Source organism: Perognathus longimembris, chromosome 10 (genome assembly GCF_023159225.1).
Source record: "Perognathus longimembris pacificus isolate PPM17 chromosome 10, ASM2315922v1, whole genome shotgun sequence".
NCBI lineage: Eukaryota > Metazoa > Chordata > Mammalia > Rodentia > Heteromyidae > Perognathus > Perognathus longimembris.
In genome coordinates this window covers 61,218,917-61,236,051 of record NC_063170.1, presented here as the reverse complement: position 1 = coordinate 61,236,051, position 17,135 = coordinate 61,218,917, and the positions used below count along the sequence as shown (strand labels likewise).

Genomic DNA, 17,135 nt, shown 5'->3' with positions numbered 1-17,135 from the left:
ACTAGGTCTACTTTTGTTAATGTGACTGTTATTACTACCTAATCTTCCAGTACAAGACAGTTAGAAAGACAAAGCAATAGAAAATAAATGATGAAAATATATTTAATTGAAATGAACAGAAACTAAAGAGAGAATACCTATTCATTTTTCCTTTTATTTTCCTCTTTTTTTTTTTATTTATCCACTCAACTCTAAGATGGTCGTATCATATTGTTGTCTTTTCCTACCCTGTAGGGCAAAAATTATAAATTATATTTCCTCTGAAGATGGGTCAGACTACCTGTCTTTATAGTGTGTGTGTGTGTGTGTGTGTGTGTGTGTGTGTGTGATCTAGCTATTTCCCTTTTTCTGTCAGTACCAAAAATCAGCAGAAGCTACAATCTCAACACCAGACACTTCCTTACTCCTTCAAAAGAGAAAAGCAGCTAATGTTCTATTTTAAAAAAAAAAAAAAAAAAAAAAAAAAGTCTTGTTAAGCCAGGCACTGGGGCTCACACCTGTAATTCTAGCTACTCAAGAGATTGAGATCTGAGGATTGTGGTTCAAAGTCAGCCTGGATAAGAAAGTCTCTGACACTCCTCTCTCCAATTAACTACCAAAAAGCCAGAAATAGAGCTGTGGCTCCTTGAGCTCAAAGTTCAGTAACATTGCCTAGATACTGAGTTCATGCCCCAGAAATAGCGCACGCGTGTGCGCGCGCGCACACACACACACACACACACACACACACACACACACACACACACACACACACACGGTCTTGTGAAAAGTCCTGTTAAAATCCTTTTACCCAACTGCTTTCAAAATAAGCAAATAAAGGTAAGGAAGTGTATCCTCAATCCAGTGCTTTGATGGCATTTAGCAGTAACAGTCCTCCTGGGAATAAGAGATCTCTGTAGTACAGGTAACGATGCCCCTGTGAGTGTATGCAACTCATAAAACCTGAAGACTTTTGGAAAGGTCAGCAAGCTCTGCAGGTTTTGTCCTGGGGATACATTTCTACATACCCCTGAGGAGAAAGGGAGGGTAGAAGGGAGGGAAAGAAAAAAGTTCAGCTTGATGAAAGTAAAATGTGCAAACTTCACAGTTTTGGGATTATCATTTAATTGTAACCATCAATCACCTCACATCTGGTTTCTCCCACTTCTCAAGACATTCCATCTAAAGCCATCTGATCCAGCTAACAGAGTGTGGAGCCCATTAAGAACCCAGAGAATAGGGAGTAATATTTTAAGATACCCCGAAGAAGATTTTTAGAAAATTACTTTAAAACAAGAGAGTAGAATTTATCTTTTAATCCATCCATTTTATTATAAAACCCAAGAATAAAAGTATCTTTTTAATTATGCTTCTGAAACACTACTTTCTTTCTCTCTACCAGGTCAGATATGAATGTGATGATCATTTTCAAAGGGCTTTACTTCCTAGATTATTTTATTTCAATCCATTTTTATTAATACATGAAACTGGCTGGAACTTAGTCATTTTATGAACATGATTTTATATTTCCCTTTAAACAAGGACCATTTCACTTTGAACTTTTAGAAATACATTTGCTCTGTTAAGTGATGCTAAGGGATGCCCAACAAATGTCTTTATGGGTAACTGTTATTTTCAAGATTTAAGATGTTTTAATTTATTTTACATGGAAAGGGGTTTAGATTGCCTGTCCCTAAATTTGGTAGCTTTTGAAGGAATTAAAAGCTGTTAGCCTTTTTAAGCTCCGATGTGTTCAGAAGTGTTTCAACCATGGCAATCCCCCAGTTGTGCTGTGTTTATCTCCCTCTAGAGTCCTAAATGCTTCCCTCTCCGTCTTAGGCAGATAATTGCAATGGGGTTATAACCAGAGAAAAGAGTTAAGCTGGTGCTGAGCAGTAGAGAATAAAAGAATTGTTACCCTGGTGGAAGTCAATAGACTCTGAGACTGTAATCTCTGTTCTCATTTATTTTTGAAGCCATAAGTACTCAGGAGGAAAGCTAGTCATTTATTTGTCTGCAGAAATATTGGTCTATAGCCATGGATGGCTTTTAACTTGTTTTTATTTTCATGCCTTTGATTGCAGCCATCTTCCTTCTAGTACCATGTGTGTTTTCTCTATCCCTACAGCTTTCATGGCAATGGTGGTTTTGGCTATATCATTCAAGATTCTTTATGCTATTTTTTAAAGTAAATAATGTTGATGCCTTACCTGCTTTCTCCCCCACCAGAGTTCATCTGGTGATTTAATGATCAGAAACATCCAGTTGAAGCACAGTGGGAAGTATGTCTGTATGGTACAAAGTGGTGTGGACAGTGTGTCTTCTGCTGCTCAGCTCATAGTAAGAGGTAAGCATGCATGTCTCCTTAGGTTGTTTACCTTCCTGTCTTAGCTGAGCTTTGCCCCCTGCAGGAGAAACTGTGATAAAATAGTATGTACGCTTACAAGCTGTACCCCATAGCTTGTTCCCTGCCCACCGCCATATTCCAGGGAACCCAGAGAGTTGTTCGTTGAAAGAAATACAAACCTATTCCAGCTTCACCCTCCAAGTTGCTCTCATTATAACTGGATGTTCTACAGCTATGCTGATTTTTTTGAGCCTGTCATTAATTCAGCACATGTATTTAATCTGGGGGGGAATATAGTCTGAATGTGTATACATCCAAAAAAATTATAATTATTCAGAATGTCCAGAAATTTTCCCAATCTGAGATACTGGCCAGGGAATTGATTTGCTCTTAAGCTGAAGATAAAATGAGTAAAGTACATCATAGAATAAAATACTTCAGGGTGACAAACTACAAAGCATGGAACTGGGCCAGTAGGTTTAAGGGCAAGGCCTCCCACCCAAAGTGACAAACATAGACTTCAGAAAGGTGCAGGAACCCTGCTGAGTAGAACCTAAGAAGTGAGATATTATCTGCAAATCATTAGCTTTGTGATTGTGGAATTACTGGATTGTCTTTCCACATTTAAGAAATGTATCCAATGCCCAACGTATGATACTGTAACCTCTCTGTACGTCAGTTTGATAATAAAAAATTTGAGAAAAAAAAAAAGAAGTTATAAATAAAAAAAAAGAATGGATGAATAAATAAATTGCACCAGAAAAAAAAAAAGATCTAGCAATGGGAATATAAAATAATTGGTAGTTATTAGGGCTAGAAAAGTGACCTTTCTCCCCCAGTACATTTGAAAAAACTGGGATTCATTGGTTGGAGTGAAGGGGTCCCGTGACACATGTCACTTAGTAGAAGGGATGACGCATATGAACTACCCACCATTTGCATTCTTGTTGTCCCCAGGTTCACCTGGGCCCCCAGGAAATGTGAAGGTAGATGAAATTACAGACACAACGGCCCAGCTCTCTTGGGAAGAAGGTACAGATAATCACAGCCCCGTTATGTCCTATGCAGTTCAGGCTAGGACACCCTTCTCCGTGGGCTGGCAGACCGTCACAACAGGTAAAGGGGCAGAAGATGAAGATGATGCCATGGGCACACGTACACTGACTTCCAGTCAGCACTAGGCCTCGGCCACAGACCCTTATCTTCCCAACTGTTCCTTTGCAGTGCCTGAAGTCATTGATGGCGGCACACATGCAGCCACAGTAGTGGAGTTAAACCCATGGGTGGAATATGAATTCCGTGTTGTAGCCAGTAATAAAATTGGAGGTGGAGAGCCCAGTTTACCCTCAGAAAAAGTAAGAACTGAAGAGGCAGGTTAGTGTTTTTGTTTTCTGAGTAATGGGTGAATAGATCCGGATCTCCCTGAGTTGTTCATTTCCATTTCACTAGGCTCTGGTCTCTAGACCAGTAGGGAATTTATCTGAATAACAACGCATTGTCACAATTACCTGACCTTTCTAATAGAGGAATTTGCCTTTTGGCATTTGTCAAAGGAAACATATGTAACTGATTCTGATGGAATGTGACATTTCCAAGAGTTCAGTCCATCATCAATGATCATTAGTGCATGTTGAGTGAATATGTTTTTGTCACTTAAGGTTATAATTACTATCTGACATAGTTACCCAGTTAGCAGGAGCTGTGCTATTTTCATTTATAACAAGCACTGACAAATTGGTAAAATAATGACATTCAGGAGTTCTGTCACCAGGAAATCTCATTCTGCCACCAAGCTTCCCAAATGAGCAAAAGCAACTGATTATGTTAAGAATTTGCATGTGCAGCAGCTAGGGAAAGGAACCATCAAACTATCTTCCCAAATTCTAGAACTATCCTAACATTAAAACTCAAAATTTGCAAGTATACATGCTATTTCATTCTAGAGAAAGATGAGGGGATATGAGGACTTCTTTTTCAAACCTGCAAAATTAATTAATATTAACAGAAATGTTTGAGGTAGAGCTAGCGAGCACAGGACTTCAGGAAGCAAACCAAATGAGTCCACATGAATGGAGTGTGTGGCTCTAATAATCTTCATGATTCTGGTTTACTGAGGCAGTGCATATAATGTATAAGCTGGGTACTGTTAGAAATAGGAGAGTGTGCCTGCTTTGTTATTCCTCTCATTCATGCTTAAGGAGTGTCTACTATATGCCCAGCAGCTGCAGCTGTGAATACAGAAAAGACCTTCACAGAACTTACAGTGTAGGGTCATAGGGTTCACTAAACATAAAACATAAAGGTGAGAAATGGATGTCATTGTAAAGCCTATAAAGAACAAGATTGGAAGGCTCCATTCTGCATCATGATTGCCTAGAGCCAATGGCAATTTGAGACACGTCATTCCATGAAAAAGTCTCAAGTTCTGTGTTCATGTTGAATTGCTCTCCTCCATCTCTAGTGAATCATTTCCCTTGTTTTATTAACCGTCACCCTGGTTCCAGAATCCTTATTATTTTCCTTACTGTGTAAGAGATTTTGTGTATGACTTCATCTTAATAAAATTATGTGATGACTTCACCCAGATCATTGACAATTTCATGTACATAGAAATTAGCTTGGTGATCTTACCAATGATCTATAGCTAAATATGTGTGTGTGTATATACTTATGGGTATATCAATATAATGGGAGCATGTATAATTATACATATTCGTATGTGAATATGAAACATTCAGATTTTCAAAATAAGTAACACGGAGTCTTCTTTTCAGTGCTTCATGCAAATAAAGTTTCCTGTCTGTCTCTCTGACCCCAAACAGTTCCAGAAGTACCTCCTTCCGAAGTCAGTGGAGGAGGTGGCAGCCGGTCAGAACTAGTGATAACCTGGGATGTAAGTGTCTGGGCAGCATCTTCCTCATGGGGTATTGCTCCTCTCACAGTGCTCACAGACTGCTGGGTGGTGTTGGTATTGGCAGTGATAGTTGAGGTACTACTAGTAGTGGTAATGTTGTAGCACTGGTCATAATGGTTATGCTGCTGGAAGCACTGGTGCTAGTGGTAGCACCTGGGTTCTGGTGGCTCCACTGGTGCTGGTGACACTGGTGTCTCATGCTGCTGTTGTCACTGGTGGTAGTGGTCATTCGAATGGTGCTGCTGCTGGTGGCCTTATGGTAGCACTGGTGGCACGGCTGGTACTGATCCTGGTAATGGCGGTTTGAGCTGAACAGGCTCAGGTACTGTTGTTGACAGTGGTGGAACTGTCAGTACTGCTGCTGGTACTAATGTGGGCACCAGTGATCCAGGCACTAGTGATGGTTCTGGTTGGGTGTAAATGGAGCTGCTGGTGCAATGCAGCATTGGATGCTTGGTTTCATGGTGTCCTCGCTGGTGCGGTGGTACAGCAGATAATAGAGGTGTTTGTTGTGGTGCTGTTGGTGTGGTGTTGCTGGTGGTCATATAGCCAGTAAAGGAAGTAATAGTGGTTCTGGTGATTCCAAGAGTGCTGGTGATGGTGAGGTTGGTTGGAACCGCCCTGTAGCACTGGTACTAGTAGTGTTACACTTGGTTTGGCTGGTATGATTAGTGGCTGCCTTTGTGCTCATGACACGGCTGCTTCTATGGGCTTTGTTCATATTTGTGAATACTCACTCTCCCAACCACTCATCCTGCTATTTGAGTCTTCCTCCTCCTGTTCCAAAGACATAGGGATAATAAAGGTGCTTAGGTTCTCCTGGCTGGCTGGTATCACATCACAGTCTACTAATGGCTGTGTTCTGTGTCTTCAGAGTTTGTCCTGTAGCTGTTTATCCCACGGGTAGATGTGGCATATTCCAGAAGGTTTTTGAATCCATTTGCATCATGGTCTTTGGCCTTTGTTTGATACTGTGATTTAGGAAAATATAATCATTTTGCTTAGGGGTTATTGGGGGAGAGAGATTTTCCGGATTTGAACTCCGTTTCATATTTTCTAGGCAGGCATTCTACTACTTAAGCCATGCCTCTGGCCCAGTACATTTAAAGTTAAAAGATGGGTATATTAAAAGTCAATCTGCATCATTTGAAGATGTTGATAAATAAATAAAAGTTATGATCTCATGATGGAATGTCAGCAAACGTTTCCACAGGACCACATGCAACCTTAGATGTAGTGGGTCACATTTATTTTCATTGCTTTGTTCTACTTCTTTGAATTTAGACATCATACCAAGTTGTGATTTATCTCCAAAAATCATTAGATACTTGACCACTGTTATTTGACATAAGATATGAAGTATGTCTATTAAGGAGTCCTAACTTAGGCCATAAGATGCATAGATTGTATGACTTATCAGAGAAAATTTAGTTTATTATCTGGATGACTGATACTTGTGTGTTTAATAGAAGCTGACTTATATGGCCCACTGATATTTTCTATCTCTTCTTTTTCCTCCTCTCAGTCTCTTCCTCTTCCTTCTTTCCTCCTCTTCCTCCTTCGTCTTCTCTTCCTCTTCTTTTGCATTTTACTTCTCTCCTCTTTTTTTTCAAATGTCTCACACATGCTTGGCAAGTACTCAACCACCACGCTATAAACCCAGCTTCTTTTTCTCCTTTTACAGTCCAACTACTTATACTTAGTACAATGTAGATTATTATTTGATGACTCATAAAAAAACTAAAGATCATAGCTCTATTCATGTTTGCCTTACCATTATGTGTAAAGGTGATTTATCCTGTCTATTCTTTTATAGCCAGTCCCTGAAGAACTACAGAATGGTGAAGGTTTTGGCTATGTTGTTGCTTTCCGCCCCCTTGGGGTTACCAATTGGATCCAGACAGTGGTGACGTCTCCAGACACCCCAAGATACGTCTTTAGGAATGACAGCATCATACCATTCTCACCCTATGAAGTGAAAGTGGGTGTCTATAATAACAAAGGTGAAGGACCATTTAGCCCTGTAATGACAGTGTTTTCTGCGGAAGAAGGTATGGAAAGACAGTTTGATGAGTGTGACCTCCCACTCCCCTGATTGTGCTGAAACAATGACTTGGAAGTTCCTTGTGACGACAGATAAATTTTTGCAAAGAACAATAAGCACAGTAGAAAGATTCTCACTGTAGGTTATAAGGAACACTTATAAGTTGCTGGATGTTTAAGACCTGATGAGTAATTCAAGAAGTGACTATCAGTTAAAACTCTTTGTGAATCTGTCTTGAATTCCAGCTTGTGAAGTAGACAACAGCATCTTCATCATCTTCATCTTGGTTCAAGGACAACACTGCTCCTTGGAACTGCCCTGATATGGGACTTTATAGTAGTTCTGGTAGTCTGAGTAAAGGACATTATCATAAGAGTAAGCCCCAAAACTGTGACATTCAGAGATGGGAAGCCTATAACAGTGAAGGATGTGTTACTACAGGTGTGTGTGTGTGTGTGTGTGTGTGTGTGTGTGTGTGTGTGTGTGTTTTACTCTAAGGAGATTCCAATCCTCTGCTTTCTTTTACACCTGCTCCAGACATTGACAATCATGTTCTCTCTCGAGACCTCTTTAGAAAACAGTAACAAATTTAGGGGAAATCATACAAAACTGCCATGTTATGGACTTACAACCACTTGATAGGATCTGCTATCCCCTGTACTTAGCAGGAGCTAATGTACTGAATGCCTGCTTACCTTTAGCTGGGCATCAACTGAACTTGAATTTTCAAATGAATGTTGTAGGTATTATTGTAGGCTATGATTCCCCACATACAAATAAGAAAATGGACACAAAAATATTCATTAAAAAGATGATTTTGATACTTAAAATATATTTAATAAGTGGTAAAAGCTGTCATTTAACCAAGGGACAGTATGGTAACCCATGACCCCTGTTCTCCAGTCATCAAAGTAAATTAAAAAGAGAAAGTCAACATTTTTGTCATTCCTCAAATATAATAAGTAGAATAGCTTTCCTTAGCACCTTCCCCCTATCCATTGCTTTCTGAGAGGGAGAAGAGTAGTTACCTGAATAAATCTTAGTAAAAAGAAGCACCTTATATGCATAACAAAGACCCATTTCCATGAATGATTAGGAATTAGAAGGCCGGGTAAGAAGTCCATGTTTGTGAGTTAGTGGCAGAGAATTGGGGAACTTTGGACACTTTCTACTATTACATCCAGGACTTGCAGACTGGTGTTCAGAAAGGAAGAGACGGCTACATCCTTTTAACCCATTTTTTTGTCCCTCACCTTTCCTTCCTGTTACCGTTCTTGCCTCCACTACTGAATTAGTGGAAATTCTTTCTTTTCAAACATCAGAAGTAAATTCAGCTTGCCTAAGAAAAAAAGTGAGGGGCTTACTGGAAATATGCTAAGGTATCTCAGAGAAGAAAAGGAAAAGCTAAAAAGCAAACCTCATGAGAAATCCTCATCACAGAATCTCTGGGTAGTCAGAAAATGATCTGCTTCTCGGTAATGCCCACACTGGATTGATTGGCCACAAATACCTCTCTCAAACCAAGATTCAGAGTCTCAGAAGAGAAAATTTGCTAGCCTCATCTTTAAACTCAGACACCATATCAGAATCAGTGAACCCTAGCTTTAGCATGCTAGATTAGTTAATACAGAAGCAGACAATAAGAAAGCAAAGGTTCCTGCTCAGAGCTATGCCCTTGGAGGGGAGGATCACCATGAACTCTATACAATTTCAAGGCTTTTTATCACTAAGGGGATGTGTTTAATGTGTAACAACATGGGAATATGGACTTTCTCCTTCACAAGAAAAATACCATGCATAGAATTTAAATTTGCCCCTTATATGCTTGGTGCTATGAGTAAATGATCTTTGCATAATTTGTCATTAAAAATAATAATAAGCCATATTTGTGAGCATTGATATCTCCAAGTACCTAGTGTGGGATGGAGGCACATAATAAAGATAGGAAGGAGAAAAGGAAAGGAAAGAAGGGGAGAAAAGGAAGATACCAAGAAAACTAGTACAACAGAGGGAAGAGCAGATTGTCATGGCTACAAAAGAAGGAACTTTATGGCTATGATGCCTTGTCTTCCTAGGCTGTCTTTTCAAGACATTTGTATATGTTTTCAATTATTTTTATGGAAAAAATTATAAATTTTCTTATGGTAAAAATATGATTTTTTTAAAATACACTCTTAAAAAAGGTAATTTTTACTTAACAACCAAAATTATCACTGAATTTTGATTTGTTTCTAATCAGAGCCTACAGTCGCCCCATCTCACGTGTCTGCCCAGAGCCTGTCTTCCTCAGAAATTGAGGTGTCATGGAACACCATTCCCTGGAAGTTGAGCAATGGACATTTACTTGGCTATGAGGTAACTTCTTTTGTAATTTACATATATATACATACACACATATATTGCCAATTGTGTTAAGAGTTTTCATACATCACATGAACAATTGCACTAGAAGGAAAGATGTATTTTGACTTGTGATTTTAACGGGATCTGTCCATGATCAGTTGGCTCCATGACTTGCCTATGGCAGGGCAGAAATACCTTAAAGGTCATAGTGGCTTACCTTCATGTCAGCCAGGAAGCAAAAACAATGAATGTTCGGAAAGGCCCAGGGCCAGTATTAATTTATTTCTCCCTAGTAAATTCTCTAAAGCAGATACTCCATTCCAAGCAATTTATATTTAAGGGAGCTTGTGAAAAGGTCCTTAGAAGTTGCCTGTAACTTACCTTCCTTCCTAGGTTTATTTGCAAGGTTCAAAGGTGTATAATTGTTCCATGTGCCTTGACTAAGGGAGAAGTAAAAAGAGAGAAATGTAACAGAAAGAAGCAGAAGAAAAAGTTTTGGATGACCTGAGGCTTACAATATTTGCTGGAGCCCCTGATTGCTACAAGCCATGCCCAGGCTGATGACAAGACCATAGAAAAGATGAACTTCTTGTCCCACACCAAACACTGTCTGCACATTCACTAAGGATCACCCTAAACTTCAGGAAATCAAGGCATCAAATCAAATATCATAAGTTATTGTGTCAAGATTTTGAAAGAATAGTCCTAAGAGTACCTATGGTTGATCATCCCCTTAACTGAATAGGAATGTAGATTTCAATATGGTATTTATTTAATTGAAAGTCCTTTGTACAATGACTGCAAAGATAATCGAAAATTACACATACAGTGTAAATGCCTTTGCCCTTTATGAAACATATGGCAGGCTCCTAATTTGTGACCTGATTAGACTTTGTGAAATAGTGAAGAGAAATAAATGAACAAAGTAATTAGTTGACTTGTGGGATGGTAAGTCTCGTAGTAGAGTTCACAGTGGCTGTTGGGTATTAGAAAACTTGGGGACACATTGATGTCCATTTCTGTGTCTATAAATTTAAGCAAATAGGAGTTGTTCAACTAAGAATCTTCTGTATGAAAGGAGAACTGTGCTGTTGTATGTCATGTCAGTAAACAGTGTTTGATTGAAAAAAGAGAAAATCACAGAACCCTTTAGGAGCCATCACAAAGTCTAGTTTAGTTCACCTCCGTTCAGAACTAGGCAACCCCACATTCAAATCCACCAGGATACTGCGTAAGACTCACAAGGGACAGCAACCTCTTGTCTCCTTTGTTCAATGATCTTCCCCAGGTGTCCGGAGCTGGGTATGGTATTCTATGGAGGGCGTCCATGAAACTAAGTGTGGATTGAATCCATGTGGCTCTGACTTTGCTGTCTCAGAGCTGTATGTCCTTGAGCAAGCTATTAAACCTCTCCAAGGATCAGTTAAAACAAGGATAATAGTAGTCAGTAACTCGCAGCCTCATTTGAGAATTAAATGAGATAAAGCAGCCTTTGTTAAAGTAGCCCAGAGAGACTACAGCTTCCACTTGGTCTGTTTTGAATATTTGGCTTTGAGATGAGATTTCATTGGAAGAAAAGAAAATTAAAACCAACAAGTAGAAACAACACGGTTACTGTGTGTGAACCCAATGGTGGCCCTTTCTGTAGGGAGTGGGGAGAATAAAACAAAAGGGATTTTTTTTCTTCATATTATTTTACAGGTTAAAATGTAGTGCATTGCCTATAGGTATAAAAAGGAGTGAACAGAATGCCCAAATGTACCATGAGTACTATATTGAAGAGAAACAGTGATTAAAAATTTCTTCTCCCAATGCTCGATATGTATGACAAAGAAAACAAGCTAGGAGAAAGCTCTGCTAATTGGGGATAGCTTAAAAAGTCGTTTGTGTAATTCTACCAAGATTTATAAAAATAATGTCCTTTCTTAGTTTCAGCCAATGATTTAAAAATTAACCTAGAAAAATAAATGCCTGAGCAGAGTATTTAATTATCAGTCATGTGGCTAACTTTCTGGGTTGCAGCTTCCCCATAACGGCTTTAAAATTGTTAATGGCTGCCGCCTTTCCCTCATCTCAGCGCAGGTGGAGCAGGTACCATGTGGCATGCTGCGCACATATCATCATTAGCATCTAGACTAATTTTCTTTCTGGTTTGACCAAGCAATAGTTGAGAAGCTCATTTCCCTGGGCTCCAATTTATTTCATCTGCTAAGCTGTTCTCCTCAGGCTCAGATCTATTCGTGTGCCCTTTGGGTAGAAACAAGAGAAGCAGACATGATAAAGAGGAACAGAAAGCCTTTAAGCCCATAGACACTGGGTGCCTGAGGAAAAGCACCACAGTCCTTGAATGTTGTATACACTGCCAATTTCTTTAAAGTCATTTGTGTCTTAAAAATCGGCTGTAATTTCATGGATTTCTATTGTAAAATTCTATTGAAGGAGAGGGGAGAAGTTCAAGGGCTCCCAACAAAAGAAAAATGATAAGGAAATGGAATGCTGATTGCTCAATAGGTTATTTGATCTGTAGTTGGTATATACAAGCATTGAAATATCACCTGTAAATATGTCCAGTTAATTTTTATTAATAATACAAAGATTAAAGGAAGAAAGAATAAACCTTGACAGAAAGACTTTGGCACATGATTGAAATAAGACAACTCTTATAAAAATAATAATAATACAGAGTAGCATATTTGAGAAGAAACTAGTGAATTTTTCTCTAAGTTTGGCCGAGGAACAAAACCTTGGAACAGAACACAGAATCTAACGAGAACTTCCCGACACCGCCTGTTCCAAACAGCTGTACGGAATGTGTCTCCTTCCCAATATTTTCATTAGAATGGATATGAGATGTCAAATATTTGAATACATATTTATTCTAAGAAAATTCCACTGAAAGAAAAGATATCTGCTTTTTGTCTTACTCCCAGCTCTGCAGTCAAGAATTCACTCTAGCAAGAGTTAAATAGACATAGGAAAATCGCATATACCCATTGAGACACATCTGCAAATGCAAAATGCATTCACATGACTAAACTGCAGAGCTTTGGAACAGGTGGGAAGGCTGCTTGTACTAGAGAGAGCCATCTTAAGGACCCTTTACATAAGCTACTGTGTGCAGGCTTGACAGTAAACATACAAGGATGACCCTAGAAGTATTGTATTTTTAATTAGATAATCCTATTAACCCACATTTCAGCATTGAGAGACGTAGAGGAATAAATATTTTAGCTCTTCTACCCTCCACCTTCCCATTGACTACTTCCTATTGGTTCAACCCCAAACGGGGTCAGAAGTCAATGACCCACATTCATTCAGGCAGTTCTCAGACCTGAGAGCAATAACCAAGAGTAGAAGACAGTTCTGAGTTCATCTTTTCAAAACACTTTCTTTGAATGTTTTTTTTTGCATGCCTTCTTTTATTTCACTATATCCAGCCTAATAATTAAGTTTAAATACTCATCACTCTGAAAAAAAATGTGTACACACACACACACAAACACACACCTATAATGTTTTTTTCCTATTGCAAGAGTATTTTGTATTTAATATCTGTTCTTTAACAGCTAAAGAAAGTTAACATTTTTCAATATGGTGTTTTTGTAAACTGCACATTACATTTAAATTAAGTGAATTCTCTGCCGCAGTGATATTAAGGACTCTTCATTTCAGAACCATTCATTTTTTTTTGAATAAGAAAATTACTTGCAGATATAGAGATAACATTCTTAATCCTGTCTCCAGGTTTGTTTTTGTTCACTTACCTAGATAAAATATATTGACCTGAAATAGTTTCATGATTCAGAAGAAAAAAATTGCATTATCTCATCAAGAAATTGAAAAACCAGTGTTTGATAGATACACAGAGTTATAGGAATTACATACCTTGCTTGGTGACCCTCTGTGATTAACAGGAAGATAGTTTTAGACTGAACTTAATTGAAGTCATTGCATGATCTAATCATACCAGATGTTTACAGCTAACCCTACAAAGGCTGGAGATATTTCATGGATAGTAAAGTTTATTTTACAAGGAAGGCAAAGTGAACAATTAAGAACAATAACTAATAGGAAGTAGAACAATTTGGAACTGTGACAGTGTACTAAAAGAAAATGCACGAGAATATGGTCTCTCCCCCACCCCCACCCCCGAAAATAAAAGCACCTCACTGTAGTGCACTGCTCAACCATGACCAATTACCACAGTCACCTAACGGTACCTGATGGTGCAAAGTAGGAAACCTCCCAAAAAGGAGAGGAAGATGCTGCTATATGTGTAGGATTTCTTGTTGAGTTAGGCCTCTTCCTCCAGTGTGTAACCTACCCCTCAAGAGCCTGTCCTCCTGTTTGCTATGCCAAGAAATTTAGACACTTCCCTGCCCAGATCACACTCAAACTAGCCAACTAAGGCTACTAAACTATTATTACAGGTGGCAAATAGGATCTGTCAGGTATCTCATGTTGATGATTCAGTACTGGGATTTGAACCCAGAGCCTTGCATTTGCTAGACTTGTGCTTTACCACTTGATCCATGCTTCCAGCCCTGGTTTTCATTGGTGAGGTCGAAATGGAGTCTCACAGGCTTTTCTGCCTTGGCTCAAACTATAGTCCTCCAGATCTCAGTTAACTGAGTAGCTAGGATGATATTTGTGAATCATTGGTGCAAGACTCCACAATTCAATCTCCCTTACCTTTGGAGTGGTTTTACCATTTAATTTTTCCAGCATTAACTCTGACTATATTTATTGCACACTCATGTCTGTATTTCTTTAGTTCTGCAAAATTATCATGCATTTTCCTTTTCAGTGTTGTTTTGCAGGCACTCTAATTGAAGCTATTATTTGCAGTGTCATTTAACTTTGCTCTCACAACTTTTAATATTTTCTTTCAATGTTGTGTGTTATGACCTAATTAATTTGCCTTTCCATTGTTAGTCTTCAGCTTAGTTCTTAACCGTGATTTTTTATTAATTTAAATAATTATTTCAAGTCTAAGACTTATTGTTATTTCTCAAATCAGTCTGGTCTCATTTATCTCTCATTCGTGTATGTTGGATTCAGTCCCATTTTAAAGTAAACTTTTGACATTTTAAATATAATAATTTCAGCTGGGCGCAGGTGGCTCACACCTGTAATCCTAGCTACTCAGGAGGCTGAGACCTGAGGATCATGGTTCAAAGCCAACCTGGGCAAGAAAGTCCGTGAGACTCTTATCTCCAATTAACCACCAGAAAACCAGGAGTGGTTCTGTAGATCAAGTGGTAGAGCACTAGCCTTGATCTGAAGAGCTCAGGGACAGTGCCCAGGCCCCAGAGTTCAAGCTCCACAATCAACAAAACAAATTATATGTGTGTGTGTGTGTGTGTGTGTGTGTGTGTGTAGCTATTCTCCCACTGGTGAAATCCTCTGTCCTTGTAATTGGAGCTCTTTGTGTGCTTTGTGTTATTTCTATCACTGTTCATCATTTGTAGATGTCACCTTCACATTCTGGCAACTTCTGGCAACTTTACATGAACTCTTCTGCACAATTACATTTCCAAAGTTTATTCCTTCAGCCATAGACATTTCTTTTCCTTTGTCCCTGTATTATCATATGCCTATAAAATCGAAATCAGCATAGAGATATCCTATTCTCTCAGTTGAAGTACTTTTGCTATTTAAATCTAAAACACAGCTGAAAGAAAAAAATAGAGTGCTTATTTTTCTTTTTTCCTTTTACCCTATAATCTACCTCACATAAACATTGTTAAGCAAAATTTTATAGAATATGGTGAATAGGAACAAGAAGTTGTCATTATTACAATGCATTGTTTCTTTATGTTTTAGTTGTTTGTATGCTTATTCATTTTTAAAAGTAAAGCTGTTTAGGAAGATTTGCATAATAGGTTTTCACTAATACTTTCAGCACACATTTTCTCTAAATCTAAATCTTTCTAATATTTATCAGAAACTTGGGTCTAAAAATTAATCTTTTTTCTGATACAAACAGTTTAGTTAAAGTTCTTTAAAATGTACTATCAAGAATTTTCAAGTACTTTCCTATAAATGGATTTGTGAAAGAGATTCCACCTGCCGATTATGAATTGTTTTTATTTCTTCTTTAAATCAGTCCCCTAAAGAACATTTTTCTTCGGCAACTTATATTGAAGTACCTTCATGTATGAGACAAAGAATGGATTGGAAACTAACAAGAGTCCTAAACAGGATCATCTGGATAGAATTGACCTAGCTTTTCCTTCAGTCTACTATCTTATCTATTGATAAATGAAGATTACTATAGCTCAGATACATATGTTTTTCCCCAGTCTAGATCATATTTCAGGATGCAGGTCTTCAGTCTGTCTATAACACTTTATTATAATTATTGATTATGTGTCATTCTTACTAAATAACTAAACAGTGATCTCTAGGGCAAGCCGAGTATCTTATCATTTTAGAATCAGCTAAACATAACAAAACATTAAGTTTGGTGAATTTAGAATGTATACAAGCTGTTATTATTTTTTAACAGAGCCTTACCTGTGGCATTATAACGGAAGTCATGATTTCCTCTAGTCTGCATTCTCCTTTTGAGATTCTTATGAAACCTAATAACTCCTTTCCAAGAGATAGCTACTTATATTAAAACAGGTTTTGTGTGACTTTAAGGGGGTTATAACGCTACATATACACAACATATGAAAAATATCGATCCTGTAGAATATTTACTTGGCTGATTTGGAATCACTATTGAAAAATCTAAGATTTACATTGCACTGTTAGTTTTCAAGAGACTATTTTATAGCTGCCCATTTTTAAAAAGCAGCATCATTGTCTAATGTATTTGCTCAAAGAACCGAAGACACTTATCTTATGCAAACCATAAGCACATCACTCTTACTGATCCACACCGTGTCTTTAAAAAATGGAGCCAGCTCTACATCTGGAGCATGTCAAATGAAGATTTGCTTTGCTTTCTTAAAACAAAACAAAAGATTTTTAAGTATCAGGTCTGCTTTCTCGTATCAGTTAGAGCTAAGTGTGAACTCCATTACCATCCTCCTCCTCCTCCTCCTCCTCCTCCTCCTCGTCCTCCTCGTCCTCGTCCTCCTCCTCCTTCTCTGCCTCCACCTCATCGTCATCATTTTGGTGAATCTAAGGTTTGAACTCAGAGCTTTGTGTTTGCTAGGCAGTGAGCCATATACCCCAGCCCATATCTCCAGCTGCCTAGACCACAATCCTCCCAATTATTCATCTTGCCATAGATAGTATTGCAGATGTGCCCCACTTTACCCAAGTACTTTCTGTTGAGATAGAGTCTTTTGAACTTAGCTTTGTCTGCCCTGCCCTTCAACGATCCATCTTACTGACCTCTGCCTAGATCATAGACATGAAACATACCAGGTCCTTCGTTAAGATGAGTCTTCTCCATCCATCTTGCCCAGATCCCCCAAGTGCTCATTTTATACAGAATCCGGGCACTGAGATGCTGTTACCATTTTTATTGTCTTCAAACTGACATTTCATTG

General features: G+C 38.4%; 1 protein-coding gene across 1 annotated transcript in view; it reads left to right on the top strand.

The window, feature by feature from the left end:
- Positions 1-17,135, top strand: part of Cntn3 (contactin 3) — a 217,076-nt gene that overhangs the window by 182,551 nt on the left and 17,390 nt on the right. The window contains exons 13-18 of the mRNA XM_048354886.1: positions 2,209-2,326; positions 3,284-3,442; positions 3,551-3,700; positions 5,149-5,219; positions 7,057-7,291; positions 9,524-9,639. Of these exons, the coding sequence (XP_048210843.1) occupies positions 2,209-2,326; positions 3,284-3,442; positions 3,551-3,700; positions 5,149-5,219; positions 7,057-7,291; positions 9,524-9,639 (849 nt within the window). The remainder of the gene's footprint in view (positions 1-2,208; positions 2,327-3,283; positions 3,443-3,550; positions 3,701-5,148; positions 5,220-7,056; positions 7,292-9,523; positions 9,640-17,135) is intronic.